The following is a 22712-nucleotide window of genomic DNA, read 5'->3' as shown; positions in this document are numbered from 1 at the left end:
AATGATTAGCTAGAGCCTAAGGGCCCTGTACTTGGTGGTCCAGTGGTTCACGGGCAGAAGTGACCCTCATTTGCTCTTGCCCTGCTGGCATGGCCTCCAAAACAGTGCCTCCTAGCAGTAGTCTCATGCCACTAACGCTGGGGTCAAATTTCCATATAAGGACAATGAAGGAGCTCAGAAACATCAGTTTATAACATTTTTTATGATATCTGTAACAAACCAGTGCAGCATTGGGGGGGGGGGGGAGGATTTTATAAAGTCATTCTCATGTGAATGTGGCACATTCATTGTACAAATCGTGTGTGGACATGATTGTGTGTATTTTGCTGGTAGGCGTGTACAGGGCCAGAGTTTGGAAAGAGCACAGGTCGAGTTCACAAGCACATGTGTAGATTTATAAAATACATTAATTTACACGGGTATAAATGTCCACACCTACAATATAGGCCCAGTTTTGGCCACTTAGACACATAGGCATTATCAAGGCAATTCTATAAAACAGTGGTTCCCAAACCTGGTCCTGGAGACACCCCAGCCAGTCAGGTTGTCAGGATATCCACAATGAATATTCATGAGAGAGATTTGCATGCAGTGGAGGGTGGTAGTTCATGCAAATCTTTCTTAGGAATATTCATTGTGGGATCCTGAGAACCTGACTGGCTGGAGTGCCTCTGGGTCCAGGTTTGGGAATCACTGCTTTCAAAAGAGCGCACACTCAATGACTTTGGCCATTTTTTTTTCTTGCCATGGGAGCAAACAAAAATGACTAAAATGGACATTCCTGAAAACGACATGAGAAATATATGTTTTCTGGCTGCCAATCCTTAGAAGTTAGTGAATACTACTTACTGAGGTGCCACATTAAGTGTTGGCGTGGCACCCGTGGTAAGTATTAGTGCATGCTGGCTGCCACATTAACGGCTAATCTGACCTCTAGTGAATCGACTCCTCAGTGTGCTATTCTTCACACGTGGCTATTGCATCACAACCCTAAAAATGGCATTCCTGTTTTCCTGTGTTTTTCGTGATATACCAGATGTGAACTTTTAACTGCACCCGGCAAATGATCTCCTCATGTGACCAGTCACAAAATCTGTTTGATGCTTCGACTCGCCCCCAACTACATTTTTTTAGATTATAATTTGGGCAAAAAGGTGCATCTTAAAACTGAGACACTCTGCTGTATTATCTGAAGCAGTAGCTTATCAAGGGTGGGGCGGTGGGGGTAGTCCGCCCCGGGTGCAGGCAGCAAAGGGGGTGTATGGAGTAGTCGCCTGACTCTCAGCTCCGCCAGTCCCTTGCCCCCTCTGATGTTACTTCCTGTTCCGGGGCAGGGGACTGGTGGAGCCTATATCTGCATGAGAAATGGTAGTGGGGGTGATGCACTTCGGGGTTTGGGGGGGGGGTGATGTACTTTGGGGGTAGAGGCGTGACGCATCTTAGAGGGGAATGCAGTGGCAACCTGATCTCTTGAAGGCCGTTAATGCTGCCTATTACCTATTGTTAACTTATTCCATAGACCGCTATTAAATGGACTTGGAAAAATTCCGCATTTTTAGGTATAACTTGTCTGGAATGTTTTTACGTTTGGGGAGCGTGCCAGGTGCCCTTGACCTGGATTGGCCACTGTCGGTGACAGGATGCTGGGCTAGATGGACCTTTGGTCTTTCCCAGTATGGCACTACTTATGTACTTATGTACTAAGCAATGGATTACACTTGGAAATTGCTTTTTCAAAAGTATACCCAAGGTGAAGACAACAAAACTTATTTCCCGTTCTGTGCGACTAACGTGAAATGGTCCTAGCCTGGATGAAACTTCTCACAGCTGATGTTCAAAACAAAAATGTATTCAGAATTCTTCTAAAAACATGGAACACGACCCGACACGGCTCGTGTTTCGGCCCAATCGGCCTGCATCAGGGGTCTAGGAAATAATAAACCTATAGGTATTTCCAAGACTAGTCATCATCATCCTTTTTGTGAACAGATACAGTTCATCGCTATACCCGTGTTGAGTAATCGGTTGGAACAGTTTTTTTTAACCATTTGATGACTAGTCTTGGAAATACCTATTGGTTTATTATTTCCTAGACCCCTGATGCAGGCCGATTGAGCCGAAACACGAGTCGGGTCGTGTTCCATGTTTTTAGAAGAATTCTGAATAAATTTTGTTTTGAACATCAGCTGTGAGAAGTTTCGTTATACTCTTCTAAATATTTTTTTAGTGCCTCCCCTTTTCAGTAGAGTATTTTTCCTTCTGTTTATGACTGCCTAGCCTGGATGATTCATAGATGGGGCAATTTTGAGTAACATAGTAGATGATGGCAGAGAAAGACCTGCACGGTCCATCTAGTCTGCCCAACAAGATAAACTCATATGTGCTACTTCTTCTGTATACCTTACCTAGATTTGTAACTGCCATTTTCAGGGCACAGACAGTAGAAGTCTTGCCCAGCACTAGCCCCACCTCCCAAACACCAGCCCTGCCTCCCAATCTCGGCTAAGCTTCTGAGGATCCATTCCTTCTGAACAGGATTCCTTACCTATGACATATAGATGCCCAGAGGAACACCCCATTTTAAAGCATGTGAAGTAGGCATTCTGCAGCCATGTTTAGCTATTGGGAGGTAATCTTGTGCAGGGGAATTCTAGAAAAGGAACTCAAAATTGTGTGCGCAAATTTCAGCTTGCACCCAATTTGCACATGCAATTTAATTGAGCCAATTAGCACCAGTAATTGGGCACTAACAATTATTGATGCTACTCAGCAACAATTTGGATTTATATACATATCTTGCTAAGCGCTATTCTATAATGTGTGAATAAATATTTTTGCGCGGAACTGAAAAGGGAGCATGGCCACGGGAGGGGCATGGGTGGATCTGGGGCATTCACTAAAGATGCACGCAGTATTAATAGAATTTGGGGGATCCACACCTGATTTAAGCACCAGGATTTACAACCAGGTTTCAGTCTGTGTAAATCCTCACACCCAAAGTTAGGCGTGGATCCCGGCACTACATACTTATTCTATAAATGTCACCCAACTTGGTGCACTGTTTAAAGAATAACACTCAATGCTCATTTTTTTTTCAACGCCAAACGTGGGTGCCATTTACTGAATCTAAGCCATAATATTTTTGCAAGTGTAAAACCCTTTTTTACATTACAGAAAAGGGTTCTATATAAATGCAAAGCTGCATAGGCGTGCAAAAACTAGACGAATAGAAAGACGCAACCCCTTTTATGCGATCTGCATATAGGCATATCCAGGGGCATAATTTGGGTGGAGCGGAGTTGTAATGTACACACGCATTTTATAAAAATACTAGTAAAAAAGGCCTGTTTCTGACACAAATGAAACTGGCGCTAGCAAGGTTTTCCTTGGAATGTGTATATTTGAGAGAGTGAATGTGCGAGTGTGTGTGTGTGAGAGAGAGTGAGTGAGTCTGGGTGCGAGTGTGTCTGTGAGAGAGAGTGTGTATGTGAGAATGAGAGTGTGTGCAAGTGCGTATGTGAGACACAGTGTATGTGTGTGAGAGAGAGAGAGTGTGTGTTTCACACAGATACAGTGTGTGCAAGAGAGTGTGTGTGAGACACACTTGCCTGACCAATGTACTTCAATTCTTTGAAGGAGTAAACAAACATGTGGACAAAGGGGAGCCGGTTGATATTGTGTATCTGGATTTTCAAAAGGCGTTTGACAAGGTACCTCATGAAAGGCTACAGAGGAAATTGGAGGGTCATGGGATAGGAGGAAATGTCCTATTGTGGATTAAAAACTGGTTAAAGGCTAGGAAACAGAGAGTGGGGTTAAATGGGCAGTATTCACAATGGAGAAGGGTAGTTAGTGGGGTTCCTCAGGGGTCCGTGCTAGGACCGCTGCTTTTTAATATATTTATAAATGATTTAGAGATGGGAGTAACTAGCGAGGTAATTAAATTTGCTGATGACACAAAGTTATTCAAAGTCGTTAACTCGCGACAGGATTCTGAAAAATTACAAGAGGACCTTACGAGACTGGGAGACTGGGCGGCTAAATGGCAGATGACGTTTAATGTGAGCAAGTGCAAGGTGATGCATGTGGGAAAAAAGAACCCGAATTATAGCTACGTCATGCAAGGTTCCACGTTAGGAGTTACGGACCAAGAAAGGGATCTGGGTGTCGTCGTCGATAACACACTGAAACCTTCTGCTCAGTGTGCTGCTGCGGCTAGGAAAGCGAATAGAATGTTGGGTATTATTAGGAAAGGTATGGAAAACAGGTGTGAGGATGTTATAATGCCTTTGTATCGCTCCATGGTGCGACTGCACCTTGAGTATTGTGTTCAATTCTGGTCGCCGCATCTCAAGAAAGATATAGTAGAATTGGAAAAGGTGCAGCGAAGGGCGACTAAAATGATAGCGGGGATGGGACGACTTCCCTATGAAGAAAGACTAAGGAGGCTAGGGCTATTCAGCTTGGAGAAGAGACGGCTGAGGGGAGACATGATAGAGGTATATAAAATAATGAGTGGAGTGGAACAGGTGGATGTGAAGCGTCTGTTCACGCTTTCCAAAAATACTAGGACTAGGGGGCATGCGATTAAACTACAGTGTAGTAAATTTAAAACAAATCAGAGAAAATGTTTCATCAACCAACTTGTAAGTAAACTCTGGAATTCATTGCCGGAAAATGTGGTGAAGGCGGTTAGCTTAGCAGAGTTTAAAAAGGGGTTGGACGGTTTCCTAAAGGACAAGTCCATAAACCGCTACTAAACGGACTTGGAAAAATCCAAAATCCCAGGAATAACATGTATAGAATGTCTGTACGTTTGGGAAGCTTGCCAGATGCCCTTGGCCTGGATTGGCTGCTGTCGTGAACAAGATGCTGGGCTTGATGGACCCTTGGTCTTTTCCCAGTATGGCATTACTTATGTACTTATGTACTATGAGACTGAGTGTATGAGACCAAGAGAGTGTGTGAGTGACTGTGTGACACATAGAGAGTGAATGTGATACAGTGTGAGACATAGAGTGTGTGAGAGACATTGTGTGAGAGTGAGAGAGAGAAAGACATTGTGAGAGAGAGTGTGTGTGTGACAGAGATACCTCCCCCCCCTCTCTGGTGTCAGGCCCCCCTCTCTCTCTCTCTGATGTCTGAACGTTACTGTGCAGCTCTGGCTGTGCTTCAAGGAACTGACCAATCCTATTTAATAGAATGCACCTCCAACATTCTGAAGCCAAGAAACCTCGTGTGGTTGGTCACTTCTGCTTGTGATGAACCCGGAAGTACGTGATGTCAATTCAGGAGATGGATATAGAGAGCAGGAATGCCTCAGCCAATCAGTCAGCTTCAGAATGTTGGGGGTGCGTTTTATTGTATAGGATAAGAGTACGTGCATCGTTTTCACAGCAGCTGCAACTTTGTATGTGCGTGTTTCCATACTTCTAGGGACTGGTTGCCTATTTTATCAAGGTAGATAGACGCCTATGTTGCTTTTATAAACTAGACTTTTTGGTTAAAGAATTGCCGCTATAGTAAAACAGTAGAGCGGGAATAGGTAAAGATAGATTAGTTGGTGGCTTTTCTCATGAAGCAACCCAATCAGTGCAGCAGCTTTTCAACACCGCAGAACTTAATTGGCGTCTGGTTGCTTGTCGCTGAATTGCTGTATTTCTTCCATAGTCCTTGCTCCAGAAAACAGAAAAGGCCGCCATCAGCAAAATATCTACTGTAAAAAAGGCAAACGGTGCCCTAATGGGAGAACCTGATGTCTTTGTGGAAACGAAAACCATGACCATGGACACATCACAGGTAACAGCATTGACTGGAGATTGTTCTAACTGCAACTGTTTATCACACATGCTTATGTAAAATGTACCCAAGTCAGAAAAAATAAGTATGAAAGGCTTTAGACAAAAGTTAGATAATGGCTTCATGGTGAGGACATTTTTAACCAGTTCTGGTGAGGGGGAGGGGGGGTCATCTCCCTTTCCATTGCGACCTAATAGTCGCACTTAGCTTTGGAGAAGTCTTCTTGGATAAGGGCTCAGTACACCCAAATCCGTTTTGATCTTTAGAGGACAAGTAAAGAGAGAAACCCAGAGCAGATATCTGAAAATGATTTGACATTTAAAAACAAGTATTTCTTACACATGAAACAGGAACTTCAGAATATAATGAAAGACGACAGCATACGTACCTCATTAGTGCTCTCCACTCAACCTGTCAACATGCCTACGTACTGTGACCCACCCAAAATTATCTCTGGAAGTCCTTAAACAAGATTCTGGATTTAGCTCACACCTTTCTCAGTAGTTTAAGGCAAGTTACATTCAAGTACAGTAGGTCTTTTCCTGTCCTGTTCCTAACTTTGAACTTGAGGCTGTGGAGAGTTAAGTGACTTGCCCAAGATCACAAGAAATGGCACTGGGATTTAAGCTTGGCTTTCCTGGTTCTCAGCCCACTGTCCTAACCTGTAGGCTACTCCTTTGTGCACTAGACTACTGCTACAGCTTAGTAACATCATCATGCTGGTAGTATTATGATTAAATATTACACAAGAGGAATGTAATATGTAAGGGGGAATGTGAGCAAGCCTTTACTGAACACATGCACTGCAAAATATTTGTGGATAAAGTGCACTTAAAGTGAAGGAAGGACCGGGGCTCTCTTTCTTGAGCAGGGGTGCCATATCTGCTTCTCAGGGCTTAGTGCAACTGGCAAGTTTCTGCCGACAGTTTTTATATTTCAGAGCATGTATTGTTCCTTAATGTAATCTGATTAATAATGCAGCATATCACTCTACAGTGCCATATAATTTGCATTAACTTACTTTGTGACAGTCTTATGACATCGCTTTCCTCTTGACAGGTTGATGGAAGGCCTAACGGTGGAGAAGAGATATTATCGAGTTTACATACTGTAACCACAGAAACCCTAGTAAGCATACGCTTTCCAAACCAATTGCAAACATCATGCTGGGTGTGTCAGGGGTGGCTTTACCAGTCCTTAGAAATGAACCGCATTGCAGACTGCCCTCCTCATGCTTTCCAATCTCCAAGGTCAGCATCTATCTGATCCACTGCCGTATTTTACTCAAATTCAACTGATTTTTCAGCTTCTTTAAACGTGTTGGGCACAGTGATGCAAGTTCAAATCAAGGACCCCTAACGAACAAGTCCTAAATGGGCCTCCAGAGTGAGGGAATCCACTCTGAAGATCCGGAAGTGCCTGCAAACGGGCCGCTTCTTCCTTGGCACCCCATTCCTCCTTCCCCCACTCTATAAGGGTTGCTCGAGTGGAGTTTACTCGACTAACAGTTTGTCTTTTATCGTGGTAATCTCTGAGGTGCAGCTTTCATCTCCAGCATCTGACATGAACTTTCCACCAGCTGCAGGAACAGTGACGTAGCCATGGGGGATGGGGGGAGGGGGCTTGGGAGCACTGGGCCCCCTTACTTTGGGCTCAGGCTCCCTCCAAAACTGACTTGTTGAATGGCTGATGGGAATGCCCATGGCCTGCCACCCAAAGGGGTCTGCTGCCCAATCCACCCCCCCCCAGAACCCACAGCACTCACAGAGTTGGCTCCTATGAGCAGGAGGGAGCGCAGCTAACTCCCACAGTTGGCGGCGAATCCTGAAATTCAATTCCGGGGCCATATCCAGCCACCGATATTGAATTTCTGGGATTTTTTTTGCTTGCTAAAACATAGCTAGTTAGTGCCGATATTCATCATCTGACTGGCTAAGTTATAGCAGCCAAAGAAAGACCTGCTATGTCATGCAAGGTTCCACGTTAGGAGTCACGGACCAAGAAAGGGATCTAGGTGTCGTCGTTGATGATACGTTGAAACCTTCTGCTCAGTGTGCTGCTGCGGCTAAGAAAGCAAATAGAATGTTAGGTATTATTAGGAAAGGAATGGAAAACAAAAATGAGGATGTTATAATGCATATGTATCACTCCATGGTGCGACCGCACCTCGAATATTGTGTTCAATTCTGGTCTCAAAAAAGATATAGTGGAATTAGAAAAGGTGCAGAGAAGGGTGACGAAATTGATAAAGGGGATAGGACGACTTCCCTATGAGGAAAGGCTAAAGCGGCTAGGGCTTTTTAGCTTGGAGAAAAGGCGGCTGAGGGGAGATATGATAGAGGTCTATAAAATAATGAATGGAGTTGAACGGGTAGATGTGAAGCGTCTGTTTACACTTTCCAAAAATACTAGGACTAGGGGGCATGCGATGAAGCTACAATGTAGTAAATTTAAAATGAATCAGAGAAACTTTTTCTTCACTCAACGTGTAATTAAACTCTGGAATTCGTTGCCAGAGAATGTGGTAAAGGCGGTTAGCTTAGCGGAGTTTTAAAAAAAGGTTTGGACGGCTTCCTAAAGGAAAAGTCCATAGACCGTTATTAAATGGACTTGGGGAAAATCCACTATTTCTGGGATAAGCAGTATAAAATGTTTTGTACATTTTTGGGATCTTGCCCGGTATTTGTGACCTGGATTGGCCACTGTTGGAAACAGGATGCTGGGCTCGATGGACCTTTGGTCTTTCCCAGTATGGCAATACTTATGTACTTATGCTATTTACATGGATCTGTCTGGCCACTAAACTTAGCCAGTCAGCCAATAAATATTGGCTCTAAGCAGCTATGTCTTGCTAGTAGCTCAGCGGTGACATTCAGCTGAGATATTGGTGCTTAGCGGCCAGAAGCCATTCCTGGCCAGTTAGATAGTTTTAAATATTGGACGGCTGTTGCTTATTTCCCACACCAAAATAAAGTAAAATGTAAATTGCAGCCTCACTACATTATCACCTGCACTTACACATCTACTGGGTCGATATTCAAAGAGATTTCACTGGTCAGAAATGGCTCCTGGCCGGTTAATTGCTCATTCGGGAGCTAACTGCTGTTCAGTGCCGCTGAAAATGATCAGCAACGCGGCCGCGCAGGCTTCTGTTTCTGTGAGTCTGACGTCCTGCACGGGCAGGCTTCTACATTACTACTACTACTTATCACTTCTATAGCACTACAACTACTACTACTACTACTTGACATTTCTAAAGCGCTACTAGGGTTACGCAGCGCTGTACAATTTAACATAGAAGGACAGACCCTGCTCAAAGGAGCTTACAATCTAAAGGACAAATGTACAGTCAGTCAAATAGGGGCAGTCTAGATTTCCTGAAAGGTATAAAGGTTAGGTGCCGAAAGCAACATTGAAGAGGTGGGCTTTGAGCAAGGATTTGAAGATGGGTAGGGAGGGGGCTTGGCGTAAGGGCTCAGGAAGTTTATTCCAAGCATAGGGTGAGGTGAGGCAGAATGAGCGGAGCCTGGAGTTGGCGGTGGTGGAGAAGGGTACTGAGAGGAGGGATTTGTCCTGTGAGCGGAGGTTACGGGCGGGAACGTAAGGGGAAATGAGGGTAGAGAGGTAATGAGGGGCTGCAGACTGAGTGCATTTGTAGGTAAGAAGGAGAAGCTTGAATTGAATGCGGTATCTGATCGGAAGCCAGTGAAGTGACCTGAGGAGAGGGGTGATATGAGTATATCGGTTCAGGCGGAATATAAGACGTGCAGCAGAGTTCTGAACAGATTGAAGGGGGGATAGATGGCATACTACAAGGCATACGCAGCGCTGTACACCATACATGAAAAGACAGTCCCTGCTCAAAGAGCTCACAATCTAAATAGGACAGACAGAACTAAGAGGTAAGGGAATTAAAGAGGTGGGGATAAAAGGGTACAGGGTAAGTGAGTAGTGGTTTGGAGACAAAAGCAGCGTTTAAAGAGGTGGGCTTTTAGCCTGGATTTGAAAACGGCCAAAGACGGGGCTAGACGTACAGGCTCGGGAAGTCTATTCCAGGCGTGAGGTGCAGCGAGATAAAAGGAACGGAGTCTGAAATTAGCAGTAGAGGAGAAGGGGACAGACAAGAGAGATTTATCCACAGAATGGAGTACCTGAAGGGGAGCGTAGGGACCGACAAGAGTGAAGAGGTACTGGGGAGCGGTAGAGTGAATGCACTTATAGGTCAGTAAGAGAAGTTTGAATTGAATGCAGAAACGAATAGGGAGCCAGTGAAGTGACTTGAGGAGAGGGCTAATGTGAGCATAGCGACTCTGGCGGAAAATGAGTTTCGCAGCAGAGTTTTGGACTGATTGAAGAGGAGAGAGATGGCTAAGTGGGAGGCCGGTGAGAAGCAGGTTGCAATAATCTAGGCGAGAGGTGATAAGAGTGGAGATAAGGGTTCTGGTAGAGTGCTCAGAGAGGAAGGGACGGATTTTGCTGATGTTATAGAGAAAGAAAGGACATGTTTTGGCAATCTGCTGAATGTAAGCAGAGAAGGAGAGAGAGGAGTCGAAGATGACCCCAAGGTTACGAGCTGATGAGAGGGGGAGAATGAGAGTGCCATCCACAGAACTAGAGAAAGGGGGGAGAGGAGAGGTGGGTTTAGGGGGAAAGATGAACAGATAAACAGCGAAGATAACCGCATGAAGTCCTCTCTTTATGCAGGATTGCATAGCCAGTTAGGTGCTGAGTATTGCACTTAACTGACTATGCGTTAGCTGGCTGCATAAACCCAGATATTTACATGGAAATGGCCCGACATTGAATATCTGGGAATAACGCTGGCAGCGGTCTGCAAAATGCTCACTGCCACTGGCTGAATATCAACCCCTAGGTTTGTTAATGTGGAAAAAGAAGAAAAGAGTGGGGGAGAATTTTATTTATTTGTTGCATTTGTATCCCACATTTCCCCACCTATTTGCAGGCTCAATGATAGGCTCTTTCCAATCAATGGGGAAGACGTGTAATTAAATAAAACACAATGTTTATTATTATATATTATGTAAGCCACATTGAGCCTGCTAATAAGCGGGAAAGCGCGGAGTATAAATGTTACAATACAATACAATAACAAGTTGACTCAACACAGCCGTGATTTTTACTCATGTTTTTAATGATGTTTTTGTGAAAACATTTTAATCATATTGGCATAACATTATTGATGTTTACTCTTGATTATGATTTGTGGTTTTACAGATGTTTTTGTGGTTATATCCTTTTATTATCAATGTTGTTTGTTGTTTATAGTTATATTTATTTATGTTTTATATTTGATTTTGTAGACTCCTGAAGAAGGCGCTACAGCGCCAAAACACGGCTGTGTTGAGTCAACTTGTTATAATAAATTTAATTACACGTCTCCCCCATTGATTGGAAAGAGCCTATTCTCCCCCACTCTTTTCTTGTTTTTACACTGTATTTGTTTCGTGCACCTCCACACTTTGTGTGGTCCCTCCGGTTCACAGGTAATGTGGAAACAGTGCCACTGACACTTGGAAGTTGGTATGTTCGTGGGTGTACCAGCAAAAACACATGAACTCCTGTGTATTCTTACAGGTGTTCTTCAAAAGGCTCTGGGGGGCCCTTTTACTAAGCTGCGTAGGCATCTATGCTTCTCTTAGGCGCGTCAGTTTTGAACTACTGCCCAGCTACCGCGTGGCCCGGGCGGTAATGTAATTTTTTACGCGCGTCCACTAAGCGTGCCGGGAATTTTCTGCCACGTGGCACTAACTGGGTGGTAATCAGCATTGCATGTGCGTAGACTGTTGCCACCACGCGTGAGACTTTACCGCTAAGTCAATGGGGGGTGGTAAGGTCTCAGGCCCAAAATGGACGTGTGCTAATTTTTATTTTGCCGCACGTCAATTCCTCCCCCCCCCCCCCAAAAAAAAGGCCTTTTTTGCAGGTGCGCTGAGAAGTGGACCTGCTCACGTCCAATACACGCGTCTACACCAGCGCAGGCTACTTTTCGGCGCATCTTAGTAAAACGATCCCTCTATGTAAAATACCACTTAGAACTAAGCAACGTGCTGTCCTTGATGTCTGGATTTCGATCTCGGTGATCTACATAAAATGGGCCCTTGAAATCTGTGAAGAAAAGCTTTGAAATTGAAACTGCGTTGTGAGAGGCGCTGAATTTCTATACTGCTAGAATAACATCCCAAATTTCAGGATTTTAAAAGACTCTTTTCTGACTTCAGGGTCAATATCCTAAGACCAGCAAGCAGACGATAACGGTGGGGTCGTTACAAGGCCTTCATGCACCTGTGATCGAGACTCGCTCGGTATCTCCTGTAAGTAAGAAAGCGTGATCAGACACACACCCAGTTAACTGAGTAGAAATGCTTACCTAAAGAGAGAAATTTCTTTTTTAAAAACTAAATGTCAGAAGCTGTTGTTGGGGTCTCTAATGAAGCAGGTGACTGTGTTTATCCACAGGTCTCAAGTTTTGCCGGGAAGGAAACCACTCATGGCGCCATTGCAGAAACTCTTTCTACATCAACCACGACCCACGTTACCAAGGTAACCCAGAGGCAGGGCTATGGGTCATGGAATAGGGAGAGGGGAAGGAATTGAATATTTTGGAACAGTACACTTATCAGTCTTTTCACCCTGTTTAGACCTGGATATTTTCACATCTACTGGAAGAGTGGGGCAAAAATTTAAAAAAACAAAACCAATTGATGTGATATAGAGAAATGGTATATAGATAAGTACATTCAAATTAAATTAAACTTTGCAAGTCAATTTATCTGCAAAATGTTGAAAAATAGCATTTTTCTTTCCAAATAACGAATGTCTTGTGATATCAGGGAAAAGGATTCCACTGTGCAATTTATGCATGCAAAAAGTTGTGTCGAAGGTGATGTGGACCCTTTGTCCATTTCTTAAATTTAGCAAAGGTCTCGCAGTGCTTTGTAGGTTGAAAGGCATCAGGGGATACCAGTCGAGAGAGAAACTATAGAATACTGGAGCCTGTGAATCTGAAACACCTTCCCCTGCTTTCTTCCTGTATCAGACTGTGAAAGGAGGTTTCTCTGAGACCAGGATAGAAAAACGGATCATCATTACGGGAGATGAAGATGTCGATCAAGATCAGGTAGGCCCAAGGAAAGCTTTTGATAGTCATTAGTGGCCATTTAGGACTCCTTTTTACTAAGCCGCGATAAAAAGTGGCTATAGCCCACAGAATGGACCAGATCGGCTCATGCCGTCTCCTGTCATAAAATCTCCTTGGGTCTGAATATGAGCCATGCATGCCCCAGCGTTGAATATCTGAGTTAGTTCAGGCCATAGCTGGAAGCAGCTTATCAGCCACATGCTGAATACTGCCCCCCCCCCCCCCCCCCATATTCAACAGAGCCTTTGTAAACTAGTACCGGGATTAAGTATGTCTCGATCTGGACGTTTCAATTGTGATTGCAACATCCTATATAATAATTCTCACTTCCAACGTTCTAAAGTAGCTGCCTGTGTCCATGGCTCCTGGAGTTGCTGAGCTAGGCTCCGTAGCCAGGCTGACGTCACTCACAGCTGATTCCCAGGCAGGGGGAGGAGTAGGGAAACACGCGGAGCAACTTGCTCCGTGTGGTTCCCTACTCCTCCCCCTGCCTGGGAATCAGCTGTGAGTGCGCCGCTCAAACACCCCCTCAGCACATCACCCAAGCCCCCCCCCCCCCCCGGCACATCAACACCCCCCCCCCAAGCACATCAACACCCCCAAGCCCCGAAGCACATCAACCCCCTCGTCACCCGCAGCTGCCACTGGTAACGCTGTCCAGCCGCTGCTGCCCATCAGGAGAAGCAGCAGTGGCCGGACAGCGTTACCAGTGGCAGCTGCGGGTGGTTTGATGCGCTGGGGGGGAGGAGAGTTGATGGACATGGGTGGCTGGAGGGGGGGGAGGGGAGGGTCCTGGACATGGGTGGCGGCAGGGGGGCCCTGCGAGAGGTGGGGTGGGCACACACTCACTGTCTCTCACATACACTCTCTCTGACACACTCTCTGTCTATAACACTCTATCTCTCTGTCACACACACACAGTCTCACACACACAGACACTCTGTCTCTCACACACACACACACTCTCTCTCTCTCTCTCTCTCTCTCTCTCTCTCTCATTCTGTCTCTAACTCACACTCTCTCTCAAACATACACACTCCGAGGAAAACCTTGCTAGCGCCCATTTCATTTGTGTCAGAAACGGGCCTTTTTAAACTAGTTTTATATAAAATGGCCCTTTATATTTTGAATGCTTTTCTTAACAGGCACTGGCTTTGGCAATAAAAGAAGCAAAGTTGCAACACCCTGATATGCTGGTAACCAAAGCTGTGGTATACAGAGAGACAGAATCATCCCTGGAGGAAAAAGAAAAGAAACCTCAGGTATCAAATGCATTTATTTATTTGTGACTTGATAGGAGTGGCCTAGGGGGAGGAGTGGCCTAGTGGTTAGGGTGGTGGACTTTGGACCTGGGGAACTGAGTTCGATTCCCACTTCAGGCACAGGCAGCTCCTTGTGACTCTGGGCAAGTCACTTAACCCTCCATTGCCCCATGTAAGCCGCATTGAGCCTGCCATGAGTGGGAAAGCGTGGGGTACAAATGTAACAAAAATAAAATAGATACTATTGGAGATTCTACATGGAATGTTGCTACTACTGGAGATTCTACATGGAATGTTGCTATTCCACTAGCAACATTTCATGTAGAAGCCTGCGCGGCCACATTGGTGATCTGCAAGGGCCGACGTCTACATGGAATGTTGCTAGTGGAATAGCAACATTCCATGTAGAATCTCAACTAGTAGCAACAGTAGAGGAGTGGCCTAGTGGTTAGGGTGGTGGACTTTGGTCCTGAGGAACTGCGTTCAATTCCCACTTCAGGCAAAGGCAGCTCCTTGTGACTCTGGGCAAGTCACTTAACCCTCCATTGCCCCATGTAAGCCGCATTGAGCCTGCCATGAGTGGGAAGGCGCAGGGTACAAATGTAACAAAAATAAAATAGATACTATTGGAGATTCTACATGGAATGTTGCTACTATTGGAGATTCTACATGGAATGTTGCTACTACTGGAGATTCTACATGGAATGTTGCTATTCCACTAGCAACATTCCATGTAGAAGCCTGCGCGGCCACATTGGTGATCTGCAAGGGCCGACTTCTACATGGAATGTTGCTAGTGGAATAGCAACATTCCATGTAGAATCTCAAATAGTAGCAACAGTGGAGGAGTGGCCCAGCGGTTAGGGTGGTGGAGTTTGGTCCTGGGGAACTGAGTTCGATTCCCACTTCAGGCAAGGCAGCTCCTTGTGACTCTGGGCAAGTCACTTAACCCTCCATTGCCTGCCACATTGAGCCTGCCATGAGTGGGAAAGCGCGGGGCACAAATGTAACAATAAAAAATAAAAATATACCACCTTAACTGTTGGACAGAGCAAAGTGCTTAACAAAATTCATTAAAAAAAAAATCATAAAAGTAAAAGAGCTACAGTAAATTGATAGGAAAGATAAATACACACATTCAGAAAGAAACTTTAGCAGATTAATACATTATAACAAATAACATCAGAACCCATTTCGTAAGAAAGATTTATCACAAAGAGATGAAATGAATGTTCAAACTTTGGATTTGACTCAAATTATTGAAGGAGACAATGAGGGCCTGACAACTGCGACACTTAAAGTGATTTCCATACTTCAACTAGATAGAGACCGGATACTCAAACAATTCCTCTTGAATAAAAGACCAGATTTCCTAAATTGCCAAATTCGAATGTATCCGGACGTCTCAAGGACCACCCAAAAGAAAAGACAAGAATTCCTTCAACTGAGACCCAAGGTTTCGCAACTTGGGGCATTATTTTGGCTGATCTTCCCTTGCAAGTGTGTGATAAAATTGAATTCAATCAAATACGTATTTTTTGAGGCAAAGCAATTGAATTCCTTTTTGGAAGCTAAGCTGAGAGACCCACAGCTCCCATTATTAGGGACTTTGACAACTTCAACCCCATAAGTAATATATATATTACCTGGTTTGCCTATACCAACCGCCAAGTTAAATATGACTTATATGTTTTCCTTGAAATTGTGATAATCCCCCGACATTGTGGACTATAGACAAGTATTGATTTCCTATCCTATATTTTTGTTATTTCTATTGTTTTACTGACATTGTTATGTATAAAAATTTGGAAACGAAATTGTCTTTTTCTGTATTTCAAGATGTAAGCTTGACGTAAATTAAACATTTCAATCAGGGGCGTAGCCACGGGCGGGCCCGGGTGGGCCTGGGCCCACCCAATTTTGGGTCAGGCCCGCCCAGCAGCAAAGTTCCTGACGGCGATTCCAGTCGCAGCGATTCCCACACGCTGCCTGCCAGTGCCGGCTGCCGCTCAATCTCCTTGCGCTACTAAGCGCTAACCCGGAAGTCTCTCCTCTGCAGGAGAGACTTCCGGGTTAGCGCTTAGTAGCGTGAAGAGATTGTTGAGCGCCAGCCGGCAGGCAGCGTGTGAGAATCACTGCGACTGGAATCACGGTCAGGAACTTTGCTGCTGGGCGGGCCTGCAAGGAGGGTGAGATGCTGCACGGGGGGGGGGGGGGGGGGGGAGATGTCGCATGGGGGAGGGAAGACGGGGGGGACACAGCAGCTGCACAGGGGGGGAGGGAAGATGGAAAGATGAGGCTTGGTTGGTGGGTGAGGGAGATGCAGCAAAGGGGTGGAGGGGTGAGGAAGGGAGAAGTCTTGGCTGTGTATGAGGTGGAGGGGAGGGACACATGCTGCATACAGAGGGGATAGGTGGGGAGGGGGAGAAATGGTAGGCATAGGGGTGGAGAGGAGGGAGAAATGGTGGGTATAGTGGTGGAGGGAGGGCAGAGCAGAGAAAATTTTGTGCCCACCCACTTTAGGCTCAGGCCCACCCAAAACTGGCTGTCTGGCTACGCCACTGATTTCAATAAATAAAAAAAATAAAAACAAACCAAATAACATCAGTTTACTGTCTCTTCCAAGTACCAGAAGCCCTATGAGCCCCATCAGTCACCAGTATAGGCCTGATTAAACAGCCCTACTTCTAACAAAGATTTAAACTTCTTAGGGGCCCAACGCACACCAGTTTAGAACTACTGCCCGGCTAACTGCGTAGCCCAGGCGGTAATTTTATTTTTTACGTGTGCCCACTGCATGCGCCGGAAAATTTCTTGAGCACGGTGCTAACCGGGCGGTAATCTGTATTGTATGCGTGCTGACGATTACCGCCCAGTTTAACATGCGAGACCTGACCGCTAAGTCAATGGGTGGCAGTAAGGTCTCAGGCCCAAAATGGACGCGCGGCAATTTTCATTTTGCCACAAATCCATTTTCGGCTCCCCCCCCCCCCCCCCAAAAAAAAGGCCTTTTTTTTGCAGGTGCGCTGAAAAATGAACCTGCACACATCCAATACATGCGTCTACACCAGAGCAGGCCACTTTTCAGCACACCTTAGTAAAAGGACCCCTTAATGTTAAGTTCACCATGCAATGACAAAGGTAAAAAAATTCCAGACATAGGGAATAGTAAACAGAAAGGCACCCTGACGAGTTGTCTCTAATTGCGCAAAATGCAGTTCCGGCAAGACCATACGATGATCGTTTATGGCTCGCAGGACCCGCACAGATGAGTAGGGAATTGTTAAAGATGACAGGCAAGATGGCGTACATTGATGGAAAGCCTTAAAACCCGATCATAATGCTTTAAATCTAATGCATTAAGAAATTAGTATCCAGTGAAGAGCAGGTGTAACATGATCAAATTTACGTGGAGATCAGAAAAGACAATCATCTGTATTTTGCAGTGTTTGAAGTCTTGTAAGTAAAGATTTAGAGATACCTAAATAGATGATATTACAATAATCCATACGAATCATGAACAGGGGATAAAATAACGGAGTGGAAAAGAACAATTGAACCGATCTCAATTGTTGTAGAAGAAATATCTGCGATTTACACAACGCAGAAACCTGTGGCTCAAACGAAATACAAGCACTGTAGAGGGACTGGCCTAGTGCTTAAAACAGTGGACTGAAAACCAGGGAAACCAAGGAGACCTTTAATTAAGCTGCGTAAGCGTCTACGCGTGCCCAATGCGTGCCAAAATGGACTTACCGCATGGCTACTGTGTGGCCCTTATGGTAATTTCATTTTTTGCATGTGTCCGCTACGCGCATCAGCTATGTGCGACAAGTGACATTTGACGCGCGTAGGTCATTACCGACCGGTTACCGTGTGAGACTTTATCGCTAGGTCAATGGCTGGTGGTAAAGGTCTCAGGCCCAAAATGGATGCACGGCCATTTTGATTTTGCTGCATTTTTGGCAAAAATTTTAAAAAAGGCCTTTTTTACAGGCGCACTGAAAAATGGATTGGCACGCACCCAAAACCTGCGCCTACACTACTGCAAGCCATTTTTCAGCGCACCTTAATAAAAGGACCGCCAAGGTTTAAATCCCACCCCACACACTGATGTGCTGTAATGCATATTGAAGGCTGATGTTGGTGAGATGAAAAAAGGATAGTTAAATTTTCAGTGTTAACCCCTGAATCAATAAAAGTCACCCAAAACTGCACGTGAAAATTTAGGCGCGTTCCTGATTTGCGTGTTTTTTGACAGAGACATTAGGATATTATTTGGCTCCAGCATTGGGGAGCAAAACTTTGTCTTTTCTCTTCCCTCCCCCCCCCCCCAATTGTTTATTTATTAAAGGTAAACATATTAGAACAAGCTTGGAGAAAAGGCGGCTGAGGGGAGGTATGATAGAGGTCTATAAAATAACGAGTATTGTTGAATGGGTAGATGTGAAGCATCTGTTTACATTTTCCAAAAATACTAGGACTAGGGGGGCATGCAGTGAAGCTACAAAGTAGTAAATTTAAAATGAATCGGAGAAAATATTTCTTCACTCAACGTGTAATTAAACTCTGGAATTCGTTGGCAAAGAATATTGAAAGGTGGTTAGCTTAGCGGGGTTTAAAAAAGGTCTGGACGGTTTCCTAAAGGAAAAGTCCATAGACCATTATTAAATTGACATGTGGAAAATCCACTGCTTATTTCTGGGATAAGCAGCATAAAATGTATTGAGCTTTTTTGGGATCTTGCCAGGTATTTGTGACCTGGATTGGCCACTGTTGGAAACAGGATACTGGGCTTGATGGACCTTTGGTCTGTCCCAGTATGGCAACGCTTATGTATTTGGGATTCTGAATGGAATCTTGCTACTCTCTGGGGTTCTACATAGAATGTTGCTACTATTTAGGTTTCTGCCAGGTACTTGTGACCTGGATTGGCCACTGTTGGAAACAGGATGCTGGGCATAATGGACCTTTGGTCTGTCCCAGTATGGCAATACTTATGTACTTATGAACAAGCAGTACAATATTGTTACAAAGGAAATAGTTTACCAAGAAAAAAATTTTTCCGAGGAATATAATAAAAAAAACAAGAAATGAGCAATAAAGGAAATTTTATCTAATCATTTAGGTTCTCTTTTACTAAACCACACTGTTATTATTTGTTGCATTTGTATCCCACCTTATCCCACCTCTTTGCAGGCTCAAAGTGGCTTACAATATACATCATGAGTAGTGGAAGAGTGTTAGTAATAGAAACATTTAGTATTGCATGATCTTGGTCAGCATGATGATAATACAAAGTAGTAGTGTACAAGCAGATTTTAGGAAACCGTTCTGAAATTAAATAGGCGAGTTGTGCATATTGATTCTCGAGCAGTAAATGCGACAGGCTGCGGCGCATTTCTCGCATTGGAAATTGCAGTAAAAGAGGCCCTTGGAGAGGATTATATTACCCTCTCTAAAATATAAAAGAAATAAAACAAAACTTCATTAGATCCCAAAATCTTACAAGGGGCAGAGAAATCAAAATAGACAGGGAAGATTATTTAGGAAAATTAGAACCTATAAGGATAAAAAAAATGCTTTAACATCCAAACAGCAAACTTTTGTATTGCTGTTTGAATATTTTTACTGCTGGAATTGTCTGTTGCTTATGTTTGACTTATTCTTCTTGTGCGCTTCCTTGAGGGGGTGTTTTTCAAAGGCTTGGTAGTGTTTTTAGCACGCGCTAAATGCTAGAGATGCCCATAGGAATATATCAGTGTCTTAGCGTGCCCTTAGCGCAGCTTAGCAAACAGGGGCCCAAGTAAGTTCTTTCAAAAAGGTGGTAAATAAATCCTAAAAAATAAATCAATAAATATATATATATTCTTTCAGCCAACTTTGTCATTACTCCTATGTGAGGAAGTCGTGCACTAACCCCCTGAGTCTATAAAAGTCACCAAAAATTGCATGTGCAAATATGGATGTGCGTCTAATTTACACACGCAATTTAATTGACTATCAAGCTCATTAGCACCAATAACGGGCTTTTAAACAAGCAATTAGCACTAATTACATTTAATTGGAATTTGTGCTCAATAAGTTTAGGTGCGGGATCTGCTGTGCCTATATTTTACATGCGAGTAAAGAAATAAAGGGGGGGGGCTTGGAAATGGGAGCCTCATGGAAGGAACGGGGAGGGGGGCATCCCTAGCATTTACGCTCATTGTTATAGAATAAGGGGGATATGCGTCCAGTTTTGGCGCATATATGTGCAAATGGCCACCATTGAGGTGGCGGTAAGGGCTCCCATGTTAACCCGGCGGTAACTGGGCAGCACGTGGCACTGCCCGATTACCGCCGGGTATACTCCAGTGCTACAAAAATTAATACATTTTTGTAGCATCGGAAATGACGGTGCGCTAAGGGTAGGAAGTACCGCCGGGCTGCCTCTGTACCCTGGCGGTGCTTCCTGTATAGCGAGCAGTGAACCCGCATTGGACTTACCGCCACTTAGTAAAAGGAGTCCCTGAAACGCAGCTTATAGAATAATGGTTTTTTTTTGTGCCGAATCTTTTCGGCGCCATATTTAGAATTCACCCCTAAGCGTTAGCACTTGGTTCTAACAGAAGATTCAGAATGGCCCGTTATGTTGTAAGTCCTCCAGGAGCAGGAAAATGCTTGAATGCAACTTGCCTTGAACTGCTGAGAACAGCCTGAGCTAAATAAAAAAAATAAATACATAAACACTCCCTAGACATGCAGAGAAAAGGAAATGACTAATCTCTGTCTTCTTTCCCTTTCTTCCTCCCATCCCCTCATTTCTAGGAGTCTTGACCTCCGTGTTTGTAAGGTCGGGTCCTTCTTCTAAACCCTCCACTCTGCAAACAACCAGGAAGAGCATCTCTGTGCTGTATTCCTCGAAAACACACAGACTCACTGGCTACAATGTCACAGCACGGGATGGAAGGCGAAAGAAGCAAAATATATTTATATATATAAATAGATATATATATATATGTATAGGAAACAAAAGTAATGCATCCTTGTATTGCTGCTACGCTGTGGAATGATTTTTCAAGAAACAAAATGAAATCTATCATTCCAACATCCATTTTTTTTTAGCATCTGCAGATCTACTGTGAAATTTGGCTTTGGCTATCCAAACGTTGCCAAAAGCTAATGACACGGTCAGTTTAGCGTTACACCAACCGGTCACCTGCATGCTGGAATTAATGGCCTCCGCTTTTTGGTAGGAGGAAAACCGCTTAGCAGCACTGCAATGCAATGATCCAACAAAACAGTCTAGGATAGGAAAGAAGGAATTCGTTTTAAAAACTTTTAATGGTTTTTTTTTCAGTGTTTTTGTTAGGGGATTGATGGCAAATGCAAAGGTGGATTTTTTTACACCCATTTTCTTTGAATTATAAATATTGTTTCTTGTTCTAAGGATAATTAGGTAAAAAAAATGTATGGTTTCTTCTTTCTACAATAATACAGCCTGTAGAGGGTTCTCTATGGATGCACTTTTAAGTTATGTACAGTATGTATAACAAGGCAAAAATGAACAGTGCTGACGATTTCCATATTTTGCAAAGCACTGTCTCAGAATATATTAGTATCCTTTTTTTTTTTTCTGCAGGAGGACAGATAAATGTCACTATTCAAAATGTAACTGAAGTTTTCCCAGATGATGGTCGTCCCTGACCCGATTCTCTCCATGTGTGGTGGGAGGGATTGTGCGGCAGTAAACGTGATGTTTGTATTTCCTTGGCTGAAGCTGGGTGTGGCAACAGAATTTGTAAGGAGGGAAGGACCTGGTGCTATCACAGCCCTTGGGCTTCTGGCTAAAATGTGCCCCCTCCCCCTCAGATTTTTGTTTCAAGGTGTTCTTTGTTTAAAGCACCATCCGGCAGTGGGTTGGTTGGTGACACTGAGTTTCGGTTTTTCTCAGAACTGGCTTTTCAGGGGCTCTTACAGCTGGCGTTAAAAAAAAACAAAAACAAAAAAAAAAAGACAAAATGGAATATGAATCACTTTCATGGCTCCAGTGAGATAGTAGCTCTGTTTAGGATAGAGAAGGTTACTGGCTCAAATCTTAGTGTTCATGTTTGGTGACATACTTAGAAACTAAGGGTAAAGTGTGAATTTTCAGTAAAAAAAAAAAATTACACATTATTACACAAACGCTGAAGGGAAGAACTCACCGTATTTCCAAGCTGATTGAATAAAATCCTTCTTTACATAAAGGGGTTTCATGATATTGCAGGAAGTAGTTAACTGTCCCTGTGACCATTTTATCCATTAATTAGCTCTCCATATTGTAGCACTGTTAATGAACCTGATAGGTCGTATGTGTTGTCAATTCTAGAATACGCTGGAATTTCTGTCGAAACTGCAGAACTGGTTCCACATCCAGGCTTCCCCACAAAAGTACTACTGGGCAGTCCTGGTGATTATTTTATCCTAAAACTAATTAAATGTTTGATGAAGCTCCTTGGTTGTTTTAT

At 44.0% G+C, this 22712-nt stretch overlaps 1 protein-coding gene across 5 annotated transcripts in view; it reads left to right on the top strand.

Annotated features, from left to right (window-relative positions):
• The window catches only part of EPB41L1 (erythrocyte membrane protein band 4.1 like 1), a 302903-nt gene extending 280706 nt beyond the window's left edge, over positions 1-22197 (top strand). For all 5 annotated transcript variants that reach the window (XM_030211261.1, XM_030211259.1, XM_030211260.1 and 2 more), the window contains 7 exons: positions 5671-5799; positions 6859-6927; positions 12039-12131; positions 12277-12360; positions 12857-12937; positions 14104-14220; positions 21031-22197. In XM_030211261.1, the coding sequence (XP_030067121.1) occupies positions 5671-5799; positions 6859-6927; positions 12039-12131; positions 12277-12360; positions 12857-12937; positions 14104-14220; positions 21031-21039 (582 nt within the window). In that variant the 3' untranslated portion in view covers positions 21040-22197. The remainder of the gene's footprint in view (positions 1-5670; positions 5800-6858; positions 6928-12038; positions 12132-12276; positions 12361-12856; positions 12938-14103; positions 14221-21030) is intronic.
• The last annotated feature ends 515 nt before the right edge of the window (positions 22198-22712 follow it).

Source organism: Microcaecilia unicolor, chromosome 8 (genome assembly GCF_901765095.1).
Source record: "Microcaecilia unicolor chromosome 8, aMicUni1.1, whole genome shotgun sequence".
Classification (NCBI taxonomy): domain Eukaryota; kingdom Metazoa; phylum Chordata; class Amphibia; order Gymnophiona; family Siphonopidae; genus Microcaecilia; species Microcaecilia unicolor.
Note: the sequence above shows the minus strand (reverse complement) of the source record. Positions and strands in the feature narration are given on the sequence as shown.